Source organism: Conger conger, chromosome 18, assembly GCF_963514075.1.
Source record: "Conger conger chromosome 18, fConCon1.1, whole genome shotgun sequence".
Taxonomy (NCBI): domain Eukaryota; kingdom Metazoa; phylum Chordata; class Actinopteri; order Anguilliformes; family Congridae; genus Conger; species Conger conger.
In genome coordinates, this window is record NC_083777.1 from 14,557,015 (window position 1) to 14,579,890 (window position 22,876).

Here is a 22,876-nt window from a genome sequence, read left to right on the forward strand (position 1 = left end):
AGTTTCAATTAAAATGGCCGTGCCAGGCACATTGTGCCGCAGTCAGGCTTTGTCAAGTTTTAATGCAGTGCTGCTAAAACTTGTGTCCCAGAGCTGCAGTCCATTTACATGGCGTGACATTTTGCAGTAATGTTAACCAGACAGTGGGTGTTTTCAATCAATCACTTGCTGAAAGGTTTTCAATTTTCTGTGTCCCAAAATGGGTCTTGTGAGAGAAAGAAATTCATAGTGTGCGCGTGTCTGCGTGTGTCTGTGTTTGGTTTTGTAAATGTAAATAAGAGAATTTAAAAAAATGTAATTGAATTAAAAACCATTGAAAAACATTTCTGCACTTAAATTGGTGTCAAAACATGACTGCAACACTGGGCCCCATTAGGCAGTTGAATACATTCCTTTCTTTAAAACAGACCTGTGTCAAGTAGCAATTCAAAACACTAATCTGGTTAGCTGACTGGGTTCTTTGCTAGCCCCGCAGGTATGGTATAGACATGAGGTGCACTTTAGGAATTTACAATCGGACCGCGGAAACTGTGCTGACGAAAACCAATCAAAGCTCGATAAAGCAATCTAAACTCAGCCCTCGTTTTCCCGGCACGTTCGCGGGACAGAAAGACTGAAACGCTGGCAGATTTGTGGCTTCTTGCTTCGAGGGGGTGAACGGCAGACGTTTTGGGAGATGTTTCTGCCAGAATTAGTTATGCAGTTTGCGGTTCATGGAAAGAAATCAATTCCCCAGAACAGTGTGGCTCTTTTCAGTAAACGTGCCTGCCTTAAAGCAATTAACGCGGAAATGCGGGGGGGTGGTGAAAATGACCTCGCAGGGTTTTAATTTTTTATTTACTTAGCGTGTATTTTAAAGAGCGTGTAGCTGGGCTAAAGGCTGGATGGGATAGCCTACTAATCATGCTAATGAGGTGGGTTATCTCAGGTGGAAATCGTTAATTAAGTCTGAACGCTACCTGCCGCGCTGCCATGGAATTCTGAATCAGGCAGTCTCCGTGTTTCAGTCCTGTATTATGCTTTTCGCTTTTATCCGTGCCGTCATGTTTTAGACACCATTAAAGCTACATTTAAATTTGATGCGGGTTTTACAGCCCGTCCGAAGCTAGTCGGGCCTTCACGTTGGTCGGAATTTCAGACGTTGCGGGTGTAGCGGACTCTGCTGAACCACCAGACCAAATTCCAGGCTGTCTGACTTTGATGAAGGTTGCTGGTGGCGCCTCTTTCATAGGATGTAAACACTGCTGTAAATTACACCCTTTTATGTGGTATCGGCTGTGTCAACAGGTATAGAAGACCCTCATATTTAGTTCACCTAGACTCAAGCGTTTCCCTGTCTGAATTGTCTCTCTATTACTAGTCAAAGATGGATTCATTTTTAAAAATAAAAATGATAATATTAGTTGACTGTAGGATTCTATGGCCCCCGTACTCGCACGGACCCTGGTGTGATTCTCTCATTTGATGCTAAAACGATGAGTGTGCTGCAACAGAAGTGATTTGAATTACGTCACCAACGGAATTCCTCGGCTTCAGAAAAAAAAAAAAAATAACTGCCGTTGTAATCAGGCCCAATTGCTGCTGCTCATTGCTGGCTTTTCAGAACCCATTCCCAAACCACTGGCTCTTTGATTCCAGTGTTTGGGATGGAACATTAGTTGAGATTCGTGGACGGCAGCCTCTGTGTATGAGTGTATGCGTTTTGTACCATAAGAAATAGACGCCTTGCGATAACTGATTTTTTTGTGACAGGCAGAGTCACTTGACAATGGGGTCTTCCTTGCATATTGATTGTTTCCTGCCTGGATACCTTCTCTCCTTTCTCACAGCCCGGGATGGCTCGTGGCTTTGAATGGGGAAGCGCTCGAAGTCCTCACTGAGAGAGGATCGCGCTTCCTGTGGGCTGTTTCAGTCACGGATAATCGAACGCGCTTTTCGGACCCGTGCGACGTTGGAGTGCTTTCAAGAACCGCGACTGGCCTTTGCCAATAATATTGAGCTAGCGTCTTGTGTTTTCCTGAATACTCCTCTTTGTGTAGTGGCCGACTCTCGAGCGGAGATGGTATTTGGATTTTGAGTTGGGATCGATCCTCGCTTGGCCCAGGTGAGGACTGGGAGTTATGCAGTTTCGAACCCCACCGCCCACTGGCCAAGGTCATTGAATGTCAAATAGATTCAGACTGGCTCACTCTCCTGGTTTTGTAGCCACAGAGCTTCCCGTGTGGCACTTCAGTTATGGATTCCAATTTTCATATTTTATAAAACTGGTTTATTTTCTCTCATAGGCCTTTGAAGTTCATGCAGAGAGGCGGTGTCCCTTGATCTCAGCTTCAGTGTTTAGTATTCACTTTGTGTCCCAGAGAAGATGGGTTTGGGCATTATAGGGTCCCAGAGAACGTTTACAAGCAGTGGTGTCTCTTAAGGATTTTTGGTATTAGCCAACTTAGTTGCTAACAATTTCTGCTGTCCCAGCCAAAATGTTACTTTTAAATCCATAAATACTTGTTCTCTTAATCCCTTCACATTCAAAGCCTGCACAGTACATTCTTGTTTTATCAGTTGTAATATTCCCATCAATAATACTAATCATTTTCACTGCTGAAATTAAACAATTAGGGAGTTGAAACAATGTAAAGATGTAGGACGTAAATTGAATCAATTGAAGCTTCCACACTTATAAGCATTGCCAAATACTGATACATACGCTTCCTGTTTGGCCATTTCTCTTCAGAAAAATGTCACTGCTTCTGCTAAAGGCTAAATGTGTTTGTTGGAATACGAAGTTGAGAGCGCATTCTTTGGGAAAGGAAAGAAACGGTGCATGATGATGTTGTTTTGCTAATCACTAGATATTAGTCACCTAATGGACTAGTTAGTTTATACTTTGGTTGAGTTCAATTGGAAGCTAATTTCCTCTGGTGAGCTTCCGCTCTGCTGACGAGATTTAAATAGGTTCGCTTGCTTTTGTGGGGTGTGAATCCGGAAATGGCTTTATAAAAACACTAATCCAGAACAGCTGAAACCAAAAATACTCAGGACACTGGATTTTAGAAACCCTCCATTCCCCAGTGCCCATTTAACTGGTGACTCATTTTAATTGGCCTTCCAGTGAAAAGAGCAAGGCTAGGTTCTACGAAACTAGCGAAACATAATCGCCCTGAATAATTGTGTGTAAAAGCAGTGGGATATTCTCCTCAAGGTTTTGAGCAGATGGTGATAATTTTTGCGTGGTCTGATTCGGCTCACACGGCTTCCGCCTGGTGTGCAGAGATGGGGAAGGTAGGCTGCTCAGTGGATTCCTCCTCCGTTTAAAAAAAACAAAAACGACAGCATGCCTATGAGGGTTTTTTAAGAATCGATGAATGTAAAAGGGCTCGTGTAGTGCGCTGGGCCCTGGGGAAATCGGTGTTAATGGATGCACTCATGCATTCAGGAAACGTGCATATAGTTCACATTTTTGTACCTGTTTAGAGTCGACCTCGCCAAATTAATTTCTTGCGTTAAATGGGAAAATAATCATTTGAAATTAAGGTGTTTTTTTTTTTTTTTTTTCCTCTCCTTTTCCGTCTACTTGAGTATATGCCCATATGGTGTACTGCATATCTGTATCTCTTCCTAATAATACTTTCACCCAGTTCTTATTTTCTCATCTGTTTCTCATCTCATCATTACTTTTTTCATCATAGGTTTTTTGGGGGTGCTATCACAAGGTTTAATTCAGTCGGGAGAGGATTTTGAACAGTTGTCAGGATGTGAAAGTTGCGGCTGGAAAATATGTTGAAACCAGATTTGTCTCCAGGTTTTAAAGGCGCTAAATTTAGTGTACAGAACAGGTGAAATACAGTCCTGTTGTGCTGAGCATCATCACCGAAGCAGTATAACCTGCTCTGATGCCAGTGCCGCCATTTTAGTTGTCATGGTTCTGCTTCTCGATGGTTATTTCAGAATAAAGTCTAGCTTGATTTTTAGTCTCACATTTCTAAATGGCTTTTGTTGACTCACTGTGTGCCTCGTGGGTGGGCAAGGCGTACTCAGCGAGAGATCAAAGATCAAAGAGAGATTTCTAGATCAAAACTGTCTCCTAACCCCACTCAGACCTATCCACCCCACATGTGCAGTTACCTTGGACATAGGCGGGGCCGCATCCCTCAATTTCTACCCCCCCCCCCAAACACACACTCACACACACTTTCATTCCGCCCCGTGTCACACAGGAACGGCTGTGAGGGACGGCCCGCGTTTCCCTCAAGTAATTATGCGGATCGCCAGCGACGCAGGGAAGCGGTAATGACTCCCCCCAAAACCCCCAACCCCAATTTAGCCCCCCCCCTGACCGCGCCCCCTCCCCAGGAGTGCGCTGCTGCCGTCGTCCCGCGTGGCCCTAATGGCCGCTCCACACAGAGGAGCGCGCCGTTAAAAGAGCGTGAAATTGAAAGCCGCTTGAAGGTGGTGGGGGTTAGTGTGTGTGTGTGTGTGTGTGTGTGTGTGTGTGTGTGTGTGTGTGTGTGTGTGTGTGTGTGTGTGTGTGTGTGTGTGTGTGTGTGTGTGTGTGTGTGTGTGTGTGTGTGTGTGTGTGTGTGTGTGTGTGTGTGTGTGTGTGTGTGTGTGTGTGTGTGTGTGTGTGTGTGTGTGTGTGTGTGGTCGGTCTAGGGGATCTCCAGACAGCGTGGAGACTTTCTTCAGGCACACAATGGCTGCTCTGGTTCAGCGTGCAGACCTTGAGAGGAAAGCGCATGACGAACATGCGCTCCGTGGTGTGGAAAATAGTCACTCTCCCAGAGTCTGGCCTGTTGTAGGATCACAGAAAAGTGCCACAGTGCATACCTGTATTGAGGAAACGTGACCGTGAACTCCTCACTCGTGCCCTTTAGAAATGTCTAGAAACTGTGGCAGAAGCCCCGGCTTGCTACAGTGCTAGATGCTATCTAGCTCTTTGGTAAACTAAGCATTAGGTACACTTTCCTGGTGGGAAAAGGTGAGCATTGCTGGGCTTAATGGTCTGTTTTCATCATCGTGTAACATTATGTTTAGTAGAACTGTAGCTAGCGGCTTACGCAAGGGCCTGTGCTGTCCATTAAAGCCTGCTGTGTTCACCTGGCGCCCTGATGTTAATTCCCTTCACTACTTTAACCCGTGGTTAATTCCCCTCAAAATAACAGCCTTACAAAAAAAAGCTCCCGCTTAGTTCTCGGTAATTGCCGATGATTGCGGCGTCAGAAATATGAAATGAGCGCATGGCGTCGGCTCTAACGGCTCTGTAATTAACTTCCTGCTTTGGCATCGGAGGCCGGCCCCCGTGAGGGGACGCAGATGCTGCGGACTCACGCGCGGCCCGGAGCGCAGCGAGAGCGTCTTCCACCCGCCGGGCTTCATGGAGGAGCCGGAGGATGGGCTCCGGCCTCTCCGCTCCCTGACCGCGGGAGGTTCCCACACCAAATTACATTCTCAATATTCATGGGGCGCCCAAGGGCAGAACGTCCGTTGCTACGGCGGCGCCGTCCTCGGGCACGCCCGTCGATTAATATTCATAAGGCGCGTGAAGTCGTAATGTTTACGCCTCGACGTCGAGAGGCAGGACCTCGGGTGCGTGGAGCTGACTGGAGGTGGGCCTGGAGACTGTGTGGTGTGAGCTGCAGCGGTTTGGAGTCAGAAACAAGATGGCCGACGCTTCATGTTGAGGCGGAGTTGGGTAGCCAACGGTCCCTTTTAAAAAAAAATACGTGCTGTGTCAGTCCCTTGGAGCCAGAGCTCCTATGTCATTCATGCCAGATTGTAGCTGCATATAAGTGTCATTTGGCAGAGAAAGCAGAGGTTTGCTATAGTTTTTTTTATGTATTACCAACAAGCTGCAAACAGGTTCTTTCCTTTGTTCTATTTTCTTGTTTTTTTTTTCTTTTCTTTCTTTCTTCATTTCTCTTCAGATATAACTGATTGACATGGGTCAATGAGAAACCTTTTTTCTTGTTTCTCATTCTCTGTTCCTAGAGGCTTATTTCCACAGTTTCTTGGCTTCCATTTTTTTTCTTTCTTTTCATTTTTGTGGTTATAGTGAGGGAAAAAAAACCTTCAGTCACACAATACTATTGGAGCATACAGCCCAGTGGTCACATTTTACTCACCTCACCTGGTTTCTTGGGTTTGAATTGGTTGCTTATTTTAAGCTGAAAACAAAAACCAGCACACCCTGCCGCGCTCCAGGACCAGGAGTGAGGCCCACTGATATAGGGCATGGAGCATTGGACGGCGATTGCCCTCTGCTTGATCCTTGTGGGGAATGTCAGGGATCACGGATCTTGCGTTAGGGAGGAGGCACTACAAAGGAGGGAACACTCTTCATTTTGTCTTTTGAGCACTGTTATAAAAGACCTGCTTAACACGTCTGTTTTCTAGGGCATCGTTAAGAGAAAATGAGTTGATGTAACTGTGTAAAAGCCTTTTGTGAGCGGCCCTGGTTCCTGCTTTTAACGGCCTGTGTTCTGTCCTTGCCTTGCAGCTGACAGCGAGGTCCCTGCCCACGGTGCAGTCTGACGAGCGACTGCAGCCCCTGCTCGGCCACCTCAGGTAATCACCCTCGTTAGCGGGCTTGCGTCCGCCGCCATTACGGCTCTCACAATTTCTGTTTTTTCTTCAGAGAAAAAACAAAAACAAAGCGTTAATAAGGTAAACAGAGTAATTTGCGGCTAAGCTCTTGCCAACTGAGCCAAGAGGGTCCAGGTGGAAATCGGTCAGAGGGTAAATTTGACTCCAGCACTTTAGTCGCTGGAGTCAAACGCGGTTTTTAATGCGGCCCATCAGCGCCTGGCGTCGTTCCGAGACCGAGCGGAGGGCGGTAATGATGCGTCTGCGTCTGTTTTATTCATGACCGTCGTCTGGGCACCTTGATTAAAATTCCTTCTGTGTGGCGCCGTCTCGGCTTTCCTGTCCCCCTTTTGCTTTGTGGTGTACGACACGCGTGTGGAGTGTTGTCGGAGTGTCAGGCGGATTGGCCCCGCTCTCTCGCCCCTGCTCCCGGGCCGTTAGACGGCCGCGCGCCGCGCTAATGAGCCCCGCGTTCGGGGCGAGGAGCCGGGCGCGCTGAAGGTCGAGATGAGAAGCGTACGGTTCTATCGCATTACCTACTAAATGAGCCCCTCGCCCGGCGTCCGTCAGACCGCCCGCTAATTACGCCGAGAGGCTCCTCTCCTGCCGCGGTCAGAATAAAAAGCGCCATTTGACTCCTCGTCTTCCCCCTGCCCGGTCCCGCTGGGCGGATTCACGGCGATTCCCACCAGCGGATAAAAGCGGACACCGACAGTTTCACGTCTCCCTTTTTAAAACCGATTGCTCTTCCCATTACATCTTTTTAAGTGCAACCCCTCATCTTTATTGGCAGTTTTTTATTCATTTTTGTGGCAAGCACTTTTATTCAGGGTGACTGCTGTAACTTAAAGTTGGGTCTCTGTGTCGTGTTTGACCCGGTGTCTGTTTACCCAGCTGGGAGTTTACTCCAGCGGTTGCGGTTTGCGCTCCCCGCTCAGGTGTGCTTCAGCGGTGGAGCACCTGGGAGGTGAACCTGTGATTGTAGGGTTAAAAGCCCCCACTCTTTACCCATTCCACCACCGTCTCCCTGGGGGATACAGCGCTGCTATATTTTACAAACTGCGGTTAAAAGCCTCCGACAAGGCTTTTATCCAGTCTCGGGATCTCCGCTTCTCGAATGTTCCTGAAAGCGCTCGTTCGCTTCCCCCTCCAGAAAAGGCACTCGGACACCCCTCCCGTCCCCTGAGACGATGCCCCCGCCCCGCGATAATGGAATGCAAACAGCGGCGCTAATGTGTCGAGCAACCGGGGGTTTTTATTTCCCTCGCACCCCTGTGTCCCGCTCACCTTGGTGTGTGTATGTAGGACAAAGTCCCGTCTCCCTGCTCCATGCTCTCTTTTTCTCTTTCCCTCTCCCTTTCTGTCTCTCACCCTTCCTCTCCGCCTCGCTCCCTCGGGTTTTCTCCCCGGTCGTAAGTGCAATTTTAAAAGTTCACTTGTCTTTTCCTCTCTCGTTCCTCTCTCCCTCGGCCTTCCCCGCTCTCTCTGCCTCGCTCTGTGTTCCGCGGGAGGCTTCAGGCCCGGTTTAGCGGTTCCTGCCCCTGCCTTTAGCGGTTTCTCCGTGATGGGACGGCGGGGTCGTTACAGGTGCGAGGCTCCCCTCGCTCCTCGTCCCAGTGAAGACGCGGTTTCCTTTCGCACCCTTCCAGGTCGGGAGTCGGGGCAGTCCTGGATGGGGGTGACTGCTGCTCTATTTATTTTGTGATGAAACCTGGATGAATGGTGGTGCTGGGAGACTGCTCGCTGGCTGGAGGGAGTCTTGTGTGTTAAAATGCACGTTAAACGCTAGCCAGAGCCCCTAAAATGAGTCGTCCCCAGCCCCCCGCCTTCCCATGCCCTTCCGTCTCCTGTTCACCTTTTCTGCCTCGAATTTAAGGATGTAGTCGCTCCCTAACAAGAATGCTGAGTCATCACAATATTGCATTTCATCAGTATATGGAGGACGTTTTTCCAATATGGAAGCGTTTTCTATAATAGTGCGCTTGCATTTAGCTTCCTGTGTTAGCCCCAGGCTACCATGACCGTGACACCTATAATAGCTTGTTAGATCATTCTTATGGCATAATTTTAATTACATGTAACGTTCCTTGTCAGGATGAATGAGGTTTAGATGTTCTTACCGCTCCTATTAACCAGGTTAATTCATATTTATTGGATTGCCTGACCTTTGACCTTGCACTATAATTAACTAGAGTGCTGCTTGTCACCTGACCCAGGAAGTGTTGCAGATTGAGAGTCTTGTTTTCCTAATGGATAATTAATGTGTTGTGGTGACTGATGCAGGTCAGGAAGGAACAGAGCTGCCAGACTGGTCACAGCCAAGCTGTTCATATTCATTACTCTGACGCCTTATCAGCCAGTGTCACTCCAGGCCAATTCCCGGACTGTTTGTGACGGTACTGCTGGTCTTGGTACAGTGTGTCTACAGCAAGTCTCATATTTTACAACCAGGTCGTTATAAGGTAACTACAGCAAGTCTGTTTTACAACTTGGTCTCTCTTAGTATAGTGTGACTACAGCAAGTCTGTTTTACAACCTGGTCTCTCTTAGTATAGTGTGACTACAGCAAGTCTGTTTTACGGCCTGGTCTGTCTTAGTAGTGTGACTACAGCAAGTCTATTTTACAGCCTGTTCTGTCTTAGTAGTGTGACTACAGCAAGTCTATTTTACAGCCTGGTCTCTTTTAGTAGTGTGTGACTACAGCAAGTCAGTTTACAACCTGGTGTAGGATCATCACGTGGGCTGCCAAATAATGTAGGTCTTTTACACGAAATTGTGAAGATGACTTTTTGAAACGTTTATGTCTCAGTCTTTACATGGGGCATACAAATTGTTGTACACTTTGTGTAGATTGCAAGGATTGATACATACAACATTTTGTGCTAATAATACTCTTGTATGACTCCAAAAAGTAATCAGTCTCATAAAATTACTTTCTGAAATATCTAACCACAAATTTTGCATTTTAATTAATAATTAAAATAACCAATATTTTTACTACCTGGTCTCTTTCAGTAGAGCGTGCTACATCTCCCCTTTACCAGTGTCAATTGGTTCTGTGACTGCAATACATTGGCAATGTTCTTATCATTCGAAAAAAACATTTTTGCCAAGTAATTTATTGTGAACTGTTAATTTGTTGCTAAAGATTAAACTAAAAGATGCCAAGCAAGTAGTTGCTTTGTGTGCCAACTGGTGATTGTCCCATTCAATTTAGGTGATTTGAGTTAAAGGTTCACTTGGGGAAAAGAAAAAAGACACAACTTTTAAGCATGCATTATTATGAGGTCATGACACTCCCGGAAATACGGAAGAAATTGCCCGCCAGGTTACCGGCAATCTCTTGGGGGCTCTGTGAATATGGCATGACAAACTGACAAACCTCTGCTACTATGTTATGTATTTTTGCTCCCCGGTTATTACTGGAAACCAGCTTTCAATTTTTATAAATTGGAGAGCGGCTCTTGTTGGAGATTGGCACGAAATGGAAGTTTTATGCGATGCCAGTTTTGTTCAGGAAGCTGGCCCCGCTGTCCTCTTGCATTGATCAGCGCTGAGCGGATTTGAGTGGTTTGATCAGTGGATTCTCCCATGGAAATTGGAGGTTTTTGAAGAAGGGCTGTTGGGAAATAAAAACGCTCTTAAGCCCCTGCGAATGTCACGTAATTGTATTCTGCGGAAAAGGGGAAGATTGCTCACGCAGTAGTGATTATAGGCTGTGCCGTACTTTGGTGTTGAAGTTGTTTTGTTCTCTCTCCTCGCTCTCTTCCTCTGCTGATGGTTTCTTTTTTTGTAAATGTTTTGCTCTCTTTTCCCTTGCAGCCATGCCTACGTGGGCCAGGACTACAGCGTCCAGAAGAACGTTGGGAAGATCTCCTTGGAGCAGATTGATTCGGTGCGTATGAACTGGAATGCTTGACTGCTTTTAAATATGAAAAATATGAAAACAGAAAGCCTGTGTTGAGGGGGCGTCTAGGGGGGCTTATCCGGGATAAGACCCCACACTGCAGTGCATGGGTGAGCCCCACGCTCTCGCGTCAAACTCGGGCCCTGCCAGGGGTAACTGTGGCCGCTCCATAGGGCAGTTGGCCATTGCGTTGGCCAGGATACGGGTGGGTGCAGTCAGTTTGTGATCTGAAGTTTTTCAGTACAGACGCTAAGGGCTGCTGATAGCGCATTCATCTCCAAGGCTGCGTGCGTGCGTCCGTGCGTGCGCGCGCCCGCACAGCCTGATATTTATGTAGGCAAAGGTTAAAAACACATTTTAACCACTCACTTTTGAGAGCCTTTCTCACTAGCTGCGTTGTGTTTGAAAGACGGTCGCTGTGGTGTGTGTGGTCAGTTGCCCTGTTGCATATTTTGAGCACGATGCAGTCGAAAGGAAAGGGTTGTTTCTGTGGGTGGTGGGGTGGGGGGCTGTGGGTACTGAGCGCCCATTTTTGGCGGTAACACCCGTCTGCGTGTAGCACTTCGGTCCTCTGAGGCCAGTGCTGCTCTATTAATTGGCCCATTAACCAATGCAAATTTTGTCCTTCAAATTTGCATGTGTTTCCAGTCAAAGTGCATGAATTCCCCTGCGAAGCCCAGTCACTTAGCTCTGTTCTCCGCTCTCCGTTTGTCAGTTGAAAACTGGATTCACACGTTTTTACCTGAAACGACCGAGTTCAGACAGACAGCGTTTGTTTTGAGCTAAGTAGATGAATATAAAGAAATGCGCATTTCCTTTTGTCCTTGTCTCAGCTTCTGAAGAGATGAAGTCGTTCCATTAACAAAAATACGCGCTCCTCTTTCATAAAACGGATGCCTGTTTTTCCCTTTTCTTCTCTTTCGCCCGAAGAGCATTTGTATTCATGCCGCGCTCTGCGCAGTCTTCCTCCCGCGGCCTTTTGTCGTTGAAGAAGAGACGCGTTAATTGTAAGTGTGCCTGGGCCTGGCAGTCGCTAAGGCAAATCGGACATCGGTGTGATGCCTGGGTAATGAATTTCGTAGATCGCGGTGGTGCGGTTGCCGGTAGGGGAGGTTTGAATTATGGAGGAGAAGGGCCGCTGTGTTGAAAGCCGGCGCCGCTAATTGCCGTGTTTATCGGTGCTTTTGGGGAAGCGAGTGTTTTTTCGCCGAGGCTGACGCGAGAGGCGGCCAATGGCTGCGGAGGGCTTACCGTCTGCGGGGCTGGTCTGGACAGATGGGAGGGCGGACCCCGCCGCGAAACTTCAGACGGGAGGAGAAGGACACGGGGAAACGGCCGTTTTGACTTTTGTTTCTGTTCGTTATTTAGTTTCCGGAGGCTGGCGGCGGGAGAGACGAACGCACAACCGTTTGGGCTTGAGTCTTGAGCGGTCGGTCGTTCACACATTCAATTAGTCGATGGCTTCTGTCAGAAATCCTACTGTTTTGACCCTTTTCTTCAATATTCTTGAAGGACACCAGGTTTAAAATAATTTCAATACTTCAGCCTTGGAGACATATCATTTTGCAGTGTCCAGCGTATGAAAAACCCATTCCAACAGTAGACGTCTGAGGTAGACCATTGAGTTAAGTGCAGTGGAGTTCTCTCATGTGGCAAATTCCTTTCTGCCCTTCCACTATTGTGTGCTTTTATTACCACAGAAGAAGAAGCCGGGCCTAAGGGGGCTATTCATTCTTCCAGCTTTGCGGTCGCTCCTTATCTGTGACGAACACATTCGAAGCGGCTGTAGCTTTTTGTCACAGGCCCTGACAAAACTGTTGCACTAGCCAATGTAAAGGCTCGCGCTTAGCTTCAATCAGTTAATGGTAAGCACCCGCAGCCGAGGGGTGGGTGGGGTTAAACTGCTCCTTTATTTGAGGGAAGTCTGTGACTTGCGGCGTGCTTTTACGCGTTTTATGTAGGATGCGGTGGTGATTTTTCGCGACTAAGCTCATTTTCTGCAGGGAATGCACCGCGGGGAGAGTGGAAAATGTTTCGAGGATCTCTGGACATAAGCTTAGCCTTTTTCTATGTTGGTGCTGTTTCAGAGAACCCCAGATCTTTGAGGAACAATTTGGCAAAAAAATTAATAATTTGTAATGCACTGTTTGACAAGCTAGCGCTGTGTCGACAGATTGTAGCCACCCTGCTGACATGGGTGGGAAGAGTTCTACTCCTGTTTACTGATGACTGTGACCAAAAGTCAACAGTCACTAACAATTACTGGTTGTTTTCTTTATTACAGACGTGCACAAATTCGGTCCTGGAGGGCCGGTCTGCGTGCTGGTTTTTGTTCGAGTCAATTACTTTTATTTTAGTTTTCTGACAGCTCTACAGCAACGGTTCACTCCTGTCAGTAAAATCTTTATGATACACCTGCAGTCTGTAACTGTAGCTGCTTCTGATACAAATGACCAAGATGCAGTATGATTGAGCGAATTAAATAATTAAGAGCAGATGTTGCCTCTGAATCCTGAAATGGTTTGGCCCTTGCTGTGCTTTATTACAATTCTGAAATCTATATTTATTCAAGAGTACATTATTTTTTTATAATATTAGTAAAAGAAAAAAGTAAGTTGGTATTTATTGAAGGTCAAAAATTGTTAGTATCTTTTAAATGTCAACTTCCTGTGTTTTTGGCGTTGAATCCCAACCACACCAGTTTTAATAGAGGCCCCACAGAGCCACAAATTTGCTGAAAGTTTGAGGGTACAGTCACTTTTCATCGATCCTTCAGGACCCCTCCTGGTTGATAGGTAATTTCTGCTCTGCTGGCTAGTGATTTGGCGAATTACAACAACGTTGAACAGAACAGAATTTGTATGAAGTAAGTTTTGTAACTTCATAAGAGAAATGAATCAAGATGCATTTATTTTGATGTCTTGCTCATGGGTGCCTGGGCCCAAAGATGTTTAAAGTGCTTTGAGACGGTTCTCTGCGGAAAGTGCGATACAAATGAAAGGGAATAAGTTGAATAAGCAAGTGTCTGCAGATGGAAATTTGCTTTGGCCAACTAGTGCAATGTGTCATTTTTCACTTTGTAGAATGAGTTCAATAAAAGGCATCGTCATGCAGATTGAGCTCTTGAGTTTCTCCCTGGAAGGAAGTCTATTAAGCGTTGAAATTCCCCTCAAGACCTGGGCCTCCTCTCTCTTCTTCAGGGTGATTATAGACACTCACCCTGTAAAAGCCCTGCGGCCGACATCCCATCATTCACTGTCACCGCGGCGACGCGTCCCGCTCCTGAGCGATCCGTCTGCCGCGGCCCCTGACAGGTCCTCTCCACCGAGTCACGGAAAAATATCCAGGTGGAGTGATCCCTTCACTCTGATTTTTCACCTCCATTTTGTGGAGGATAGAGCAGAGGTTTTAACAGGGCTGTGTGGAGAGTGGGGGTGACCTTGCGCTCCTGTCTGTGACTTCTCGGTCGTGTTTAAATCGGGTTTTTGGTGCCTGTTTGAGGGGGCATTACGAAGCCTGACAGGTGTTTCTGAAACAACCAAAACTGGGCTTCATTTCCTGGTCATGCTGAGAGACAGTGCTCACTAGTGTCACTGCCGTTGGATCTAGTAGAGGTCATTCAGACCCGTTTTCAGTGTAAAGTCAGTGATACAGTTGCGGTCAAAATGTGAAGTCAATCATTTTTTCCCACAACAAAATATAGTCGCAATCATCAAATGCCATTCTTCAGAAGTTATTGTTTTATCTGAACAACACCGTAATACTTGTGGACGACTAAGGGACTGATCACATCACTCTCACACACTTAGTGGAGGAGCTGCATCGGCTTCCCTTCTGCACAGTCTCAGGCTCCAAAGTGTACAAAATGGCACTTTCTGCGTTTCTAGAAGCTTCTCACTCACCCATGGACAGTCAGTGAGTGAAGTAACAGTTTGTGTTTTTGGTGTGTTTGGGGGGACTGGTGAGATGCTTCTCACTCACCCATGGACAGTCAGTGGGTGAGGTAACAGTTGAAGTTTTTGGCGTGTGCCTGACGGGCGTCTCTCTCTCCAGCTGGCGGTGAAGTCGTTCCCGCTGTGCATGCGGGAGCTGCACCGGTCGCTGCGTGAGCAGCACCACCTGCGGCACGGCGGCCGCATGCAGTACGGCCTCTTCCTGAAGGGCATCGGCCTCACGCTGGACCAGGCCCTGCAGTTCTGGAGGGCCGAGTTCGTCAAGGGCAAGGTGGACGCCGACAAGGTACGCTCACAGCGCACACTCACAGCGCACACTCACAGCGCACGCTCACATGCATGTCCCATATGTCGCATGCATGTTCACAGTCCTATACGCCCGGTCCCATACCATACGCCCGGTCCCATACCATACGCCCGGTCACATACCATACGCCCGGTCCCATACCATACGCCCGGTCCCATACCATACGCCCGGTCACATACCATACGCCCGGTCACATACCATACGCCCGGTCCCATACCATACGCCCGGTCACATGCCATACGCCCGGTCCCATACCATACGCCCGGTCCCATACCATACGCCCGGTCCCATACGATACGCCCGGTCACATACCATACGCCCGGTCCCATACCATACGCCCGGTCCCATACCATACGCCCGGTCACATGCCATACGCCCGGTCACATACCATACGCCCGGTCCCATACCATACGCCCGGTCCCATACCATACGCCCGGTCCCATACCATACGCCCGGTCCCACACCATATGCACGGTCTCACGCTTATACCCTCTGCACACACACACATCCATACATACATGCATCATGTCTGCGCTTCTTATTTTGGCTGCGGAATTTTTTTTATTTGTAATAGTGTTTTTTATGTTCTTTAAAAAAAATAAAAATGTTTTGGAAGGATGATAGGTGCTTCAGATTCTCAATGCGTTTGAATATTAATGGAAAGAGTAATTTTTCATTTTTATTCTCCAGTAATTTTTATGTATTAAGGGAACATAATGGATAGCGAGAATGCATGATGTTGACTCCGATTTATCTGCTTCAGGTTGGTTTTTCCATTCTATTTTTTTATTTATTTGTTTTCTGGCAGGAGACATTTGCATCGATGCGGACACAACTCCCGCGCTGGTCCCTCGTGTTCTTAATTACAGAATTCCGAAAGAACGCGCCGCTTTTCAGTTTCAATCTTATTTTCATAACTATGGTACATTTAACAAGAAAATTACATTTCCCCCAACCAGCTGTACCACGGCCCCTCTTCCCGGTCCCTCTGCGCCGGATGTTTATTCCCGGTTGATCTTCAATAAGGGACGCGTGATGCGGGTCAGGACTCCCCGGAGACGCTTTTGGACTCGGACGGTTCTGAGCGTAATGGGTGGCGTAGCGCGGCGCCGGCGGGCCGTGGGTAATTCTCCGGCGGGCCCCGGCGGTCGGGCGGAGGAGATTTTCCGCTCCGCTTCCCGAGCCCGCTATGGTCCGCCGCGGAAGCCGTCTGCCGGAGAGAGGGAGAGTGTTGTCTGTTGTTAAGGTGCCTAAGCTGGCGTGTCATCGGTTTATCGCTGGAAACCCCGACTTTCTCTCGCTGAATGAGAGGTGGGCCGGGTTACACGGTCGCGGACTGGCGCGGGGGAATGCCAGACACACGCACAAACACACACACATCGAAACGCACTGAGACAATGCTCCCTCAGGTGCACGTGCGCATGCATGCTCGCAAACGCACATGCACACACGCATACACACACACGTGCACAAACAGACAGGCTTCACACCGCCTGAAAGCCTGCCATTACAAATGACTTCTGTTTGGTAAGCTTTTGTTTTTACATTTGTACATCTTTGCTGCTCGTGTGATTATCTTCACTCCTCCCTCACGCTGTCTGTCAGTCACCTTTTTAATATGTTTTTTGCTCAGTTGTTTATAATCACAATAATTACCCAGCACTCTTTGCTTTAACTGGTTTACAACCGCTCTTTAAAATGTTTTCCCTTGCCGTTTGACAGCTTCATAGAACAGTCTGGAAGGGTGGTTATTAGAGCTGTCCACTGGCCAAAAAATTAGATGCGTTCTATTTATTTATTTATTTATTACAAAAGTTGAATTTACATATTTTTTTTCCGGATTCATACGTTTATTGGTCGAACGGTTCCTTTTTTTCTGGTGTTTATTCCACCGAGGCGTTCAGTCTGGAACCCCACCGATGTAGTCGCTCAGAGCACGATGCAGATTTTATTTTTTTGTGCCTGCGTGCGGAAGAAAGGCCCTTGGCTTGCAGATCAGGGCTCAAACTTGTCACACTATCATTACACTGAAAGCTTGACTCGGTAATACAAATGCAGTCATCACAAAAACGCTTAAAACGCCTGACTGCTTTCGTCTGTCACGTTGACATCTGCATCTACATTAAAATGCACCATCCAGATTCCTCTTGTTTTTTATCATTTTCTTTTCCCCCTTTTCATGGGGGGTGGGGGGGGGGGTTATCTGTATTGTTTACTTCATTGCTAAGCCCCCCCCCCCCCCTATAATATTTAATATAATGCTGTAATGGTCATCCAGTGTTGTGATTGGTTAGTCTCATTAATGGTTGTGAGAAGTTTATTATTTCCCCCACATTTTCCGCCATCCTGCTCCTGCACAGATGGCTGTAAGGATATTGAGTGTCTTCCAGGGCAGTGTTTTCCCTAACTGCGCATAATCATAACTTAGACAACATGTCCGTGCTCTCCTCCCTCCAACTCCCCTCTCTCTCGCTCCACTCCCTCTCCACGTTTGCGGAGGGAGGCTGGCGTTTCTCTTCCGCCTGCAAGCCCGAAGACCTCTCCATGACGTGACTCTGTGAATACGACAAGGCTTCCGCCAGTGCTGCATCCTGCAGAAGGGCACCAGCAGTTCAGCACCATGAGCATTTTTGGCAACGGTTCTGTGTGAAACGTTTTGGTAATGCTTTATTTTATAGCCTGTTAATTACCTACTATTTACTGGGTAAATACCGGCTACGTATGTATAATTATTAGGTAACCATTTTGATTTGAGAGACAAGTTCTTTGAAACAGGCTATATTTTCATTACTTAAATTTGTTTCATGGTATTTATTGACTTTTGTCATAGTATTTACCTCTGTAATCAGTAATTCCCTAATAACTATGCAAGCAGCTGTTATTTACCCAGTAGTATTTACTAGCTAATTAATGGACTGTGAAATAAAGTGTTACCAAAGTTTTTTGATTATTTTATTCTTTTTGAGAAGCATCTGCATCCTGTTACTATTCCAAAGTCTCTCTGTCGAGGGTAATCTGTATGACATACTCCTTTTCATAGAAGTAGTCCTATCTGAACGGTTTAATGAAAGAACCTAACGCACTGTGTCTAAGCCTTCCTAAATGTGCGAGGATCTATTCACAATAACATAGTCTTATTTTAAGGATTATTTGCAGTGTTTTAAATGTCATGTTGGCAGTGCAATTGCCATTATAGGAAATGGAGCTTGATGTTTGAGAGTAGAAGTATACAGTGGTATTATTGGTGTTATTAGCAGTTTTTGTTGAACTGGACAGAATATACAGTGCAGTCCATAAGTATTTTGACAGTGTTACAATTTCCGTTCTTTTGGCTCTGGATTTTTGACATTGGATTTGAAATGAAATGATGAAAATGACTGTCACCTTTTATTTGAGGGTGTTTACAGCCATATTGGGTGGTCAGTTGTGGAATTCCATTTCGTGCACTCCTTTGGGGTCTGTTGGCATTTGTCTGACATTGGCATTTATCAACATGGCCAGAGTTGTGCCAGTGAAAGTCAAGGACTGCACTGTATTTGCTATTTATTAAACTTCTTAGATAAAATTCATGGATACTTTTCTACACAAATGGCGCTGAATTAGCTGCACAGGCCGACCGACCCTGTGAGTTGCCATGGTGAAAGATATTTCCCCGATGAACTCATGTTGGAGACAATTGGGGAGAAGTGGTGGTTTGAAAAATTGTCTTAATCCACACCCCAGGTGTGGCGGATTAAGGCTCCGCTTTAAGAAGCGCATCGACTGTTGTTAATAGCATGACCTTTAGCTATGCGGTTATTTTTTTCCTGCCTTTGAAGTTTGTTTCTGTAACGCGGCACCAAAACACACAAGCTTCCACTTTCACATTTTAAATGCAAGTGGAATATTAAACTTGATGTAAATTCAGAAGCAATTTTGGATTAACAGCACGTTCTCTCGCCTCGGTTACACTTTTCAGCCTGGGAGAGAAAAAAATAGCATTGATTTACCCTTCATTATTTCTTTCACAAAATCTTTTGTTACTTGAGTATTTAATAAAACTCATGTTACATTCATCATTACTTTGGTTAATTTGCACTAAATGTTAATTTCCGCTTACTGTTTAATGAACCTATTTACATCAGGTAAAAACAACGGAACCCAAACGGTTTGTGCAGAGCAGTTTAATACAGCCCCTGTAGTAAAATTATGTATTTTTATATTTATATTCCTGAAACTCGTGTCCAATAGATTTAGGCCAGAAACAAGCCCAGCCCTCTCAGAAACTCAAAAAGCTGGTCCAGTCCTCCCATCATGGATTGAATAACCCAATGGAGATTGTAAATTGCAGTTGTTTGGATGCATTACATTACATTACATTAAATTACATTACGGTCACTTAGCAGACGCTCTTATCCAGACCCCCTGGTGTACAGTAGGATGCAGTGGATTAATGAACGATAAGGGTTTCGTTTGATATCCTGCCAGAAAGCATTTGTGTTTTCATATTCTCTTAGGATGGAATTAAATAAACGTTCTTTTTTAGATAAAAGAATCACGATTCAGTTATTCTAATTCAGTGAAAGAAAATAAATATGCTGGCAAGGGTAGACGTTTCTTGATGTGTTCCAAAAAAAATTCCATCTTGGAAAATAATCAGAATTATTTATGGATTTTATATTGAGCTTCACCTGGAAGGCTACAGGAGCGTGCAGGAATCCAAACAGTCACACTTAAAACATTACAGACCGTCTCTGCTCCCATTTTTCTTTCTTTTTGCACATGCGTGCACAAGCACATGCCTCGCTACACAATTTTCCAATCTGTTCAGTAAAGGAAGAGAACATTCTAGAACACATGTCAAATAAATAAGTCTGATCTTTTTTCTGTAAATAAACGAGTGCGAGCTGTTGGGAAAAAAGCGTAGCCATATGGACTCCCAGGTTGACCTCTTTCTTCTCTCCGAGGCCCACAAACGCTGTGCATCCTAACAGTTGGGTGTCGTCTGCGGCTTAGTCAGCGGCAGTCTGTGTCCAGTGACCAGGAGCGTCTGCACTGGACCCCACCCGAACCATTTCACTGCACTTTTTTCCACCGCCAACGTTTATAATCGCCGTGAACCATCCCCGTAGCTAAACCCTTCCAATCCCACGCAGAGACTGTACGTTACTGTCAGGGCGATGCCATGGCTCTGCTGGGGCAGGCCCAGAGCGTCGTGGGATGACTGTCACAAGGAGACTCGGGCGACTGGGCGGGAAAGCCTCGATGAGCTCTTGGTCTACCCATAAACCCCTGAGCCTGTCACTCTGTCCTGCTCTCAGATAGGCCCAGCCACTCGTCCTGCTGGGCTGGGGAAGGCGAATAGGCCCAGCTCCTCTCTCCGATTCTTTCGGCTTCTCAAGGAGGACTGCGGGCTCGTCGACTGTCATCTACATTAAGGCAAGGCCGCATGAAGGCCCGATGTCACGGCTTCGGCTGCCTTTGATAAGACGTCGACGGCGCTCGCTCGTGTCCTCCATCGGCTACGTGTTTTTATCATCCGTGCGTTTGAGCGGAAAGGATTTCTTCCTGCGGCCTTCCCCCTGCGAGCGCTTTTAGCTGTGAACGGGCTGTAATGCGACTTGAGGAGAGACATTTTTTGAAACGCTGCCGCTCTAGAAATGGGCCCGTTTCCTCAGCCATGACCTGGCACAGCCTCGATAGCGCCCCCCGTTGGCTTAGAGTGGAAGTGCAGTCAGCCTCACGCCCAGCTGTGGGTTTGAGCGGCGCTGAGCCCTGAGGAGGTGTGGAAGTAACCCTGTGTGCTGCCTGAAGTGTGTATGCACGTGTATTTGTTTTTTTCCTCAGAGCCCTCTGGTACTGCAGCGGCTGGCGTTGATCTGCAGGTTAATTATTGAATGCTCATCTAAAGGTGTTTCATACCGCCTGGTGTGGAAGGACTGCCGTTTTCTCCTCTCAGCAGCAGCTGTTCCAAAGGAATACTGAGCTTCTGAGACGCACATCTATATAATAAACACTGCATTATTGATGCGCTGGGCAGATGATTTGGCCTGAATGAGGAACGACAACCTCCTCCTTCCCAGGAACCCTCATCAATATTACACTTTGCACTGACATCCATCCACATGCTACGCACCGCACCCATCGCACCCATCTCCACCTTCTCGGGAAGTCGAGGTAGAGCATTGTCTGACCACCCCTTGGGTTGGTTAGCAGGAAGTGACCTTGTTGGTAGCGACCTCCTTTGACCCTACGCCCCCCCCCCCCGTGATCTTAGGCGGTGCTAATGTTCCTTGTGGTTGGGGTGCCAATATTTCATGGGGCATCGAGGGGAAGCTCATTTGACTGAGCTGTTTTCTCTGTCTTTGTATCTCTCTCTCGCTCTCTATCTTTCTATCTCTCCCCCCTCTCTCCCTCTCTTCCCCCCTCTCGCTCTCTATCTCTCTCCCTCTCTCACTCTCTCTCTATCTCTCTCTCAATCTCTCTCCCTCTCCCCTGTCTCTCTCCCCCTCTCTCTCTTCCCCGTCTCTCTCTCCCCTGTCTCTCTCTATCTATCTCTCTCTCCCCCCAGGTCACAGACCATTCATGCCCTTACTGGCTTACACATGCTTCCTGGCTCTAATGCGCTTACAAGCTCACACAGGGAGACGCTGCCCTGTTAGCAGGGGGGGTGAGGGGGCGGTGAGCGGTCGTCTCTCGCCCGTCTGACCTCCCGCTGTGGAGCAGCTCGAATTTACGCTAAAAACTCTGCCCCGGGCCCGATGTCAAATGAGGGGAGCGGGGTCTCTCCACGGCGGCATTGTGGGTTGTGCGGGGCAGCGCCTTTGTGCTGGGACCCCAACCACGTACGAAGGGCTCTGATCAGAATCGTGCGTTTCTTTCACACGTTCCGGATCGTTCAGCTGGCTGCTTTGCGTCTCTTAATGCGGGATGTTTCGAGGGAGAGGTTTTCCCTCACCTTTGAGAGTCACCTCTCGAACACTTCTCCTGTGAATGTGTGTGCTGACTGAAGGGGCTGCCTATGAATATTTGTTTTATACCGGTTTACACTTAATGTGTTAAGCCTATATCCCATTGAAACCTGAGAATTGAAAATCTGGGAAAAAAAACAGGTGCTAACAAGTGTCATATAATGCACCCCGACCAGCTGCTAGACTCAGTGTTGGAGTTCAAGCCATTTCCTGCTTCGAGCTGTTAATTAACGACTGGATGGGAGTCAACTGATCCCCAAATTGATTTTTTTTTTTTCACCAGTTGTGCTGCAAATATTAATAAAAGCATTAACAAAAGCAGCCGGATATTATAGGAGAGGAAAAAAAAAAAAGCAGAACGCCAATGATGATGAAAACTCAATATGATAAGCTGTGTATACCAGAGCGAGCTTATCCGTAATCACTTTAGCCACGCGTTCAGGTCGTTTACACACTCCCTCCCTTTCGGAGGGATTCCTCAGAATGTCAGTCTTCTGCTGGGAGGACTGATTCTGCACAAAGTACTCTGCGGAGTCATAAATTGACCTGAAATCGGCCCCTACCCCCCTCCTTCTGAACTCGCCGTGAACTCTCTGTGAAGTGCGCTTGCCAGGTCTCCGTCAGATGATAACAACATTTTATAATCGCTTTTATTTTTTCTGTTTCTTGTTTTTTTTTTCAACTATCATGATAAATATCATCACACAGAAAGCACTTTTCATAACATAGTGGCCCGAATGTCAAAAACAAAGAAAATGAAGCTCTTTGAACCTTGCGTGACCCAGTGAATCCCGCTTCCTGGACCTTCTTTGCTTTGTCTCTTTATTTATTTTCGTCTCGCTGTCTGGCCTTGCCCACAGAGCAAACGCCTGCGCACCAGGAAGGGTCACACTTCTGAGCAACGCCGGCCCGCCTCTTCCCAGCGTAGCCGCGGTAGCCAGCGCCACACTGGTTTATCATGCGGACCCTCCAGGGCCGGAGTTTAATGCATTATGCATAACGGGGGCCGGGGGCGGTGGGTTTGTTAACGAGCTCGTCCTGGTTTCGTGCCGGTCTGGACTGCTGGACGCTGTTGGCGCCTTATTTGCATAACTAACGACCGTAGGGAGACCGGCCAATGCACGTGCCGCCTGCTTTTATTTGTGCTGATTAAAGATGATCTTTCCAATGACGGCTCGGA

General features: G+C 47.1%; 1 protein-coding gene across 1 annotated transcript in view; it reads left to right on the plus strand.

The window, feature by feature from the left end:
• Positions 1–22,876, plus strand: part of prim2 (DNA primase subunit 2) — a 78,344-nt gene that overhangs the window by 35,898 nt on the left and 19,570 nt on the right. The window contains exons 8-10 of the mRNA XM_061228585.1: positions 6,494–6,561; positions 10,402–10,474; positions 14,540–14,725. Of these exons, the coding sequence (XP_061084569.1) occupies positions 6,494–6,561; positions 10,402–10,474; positions 14,540–14,725 (327 nt within the window). The remainder of the gene's footprint in view (positions 1–6,493; positions 6,562–10,401; positions 10,475–14,539; positions 14,726–22,876) is intronic.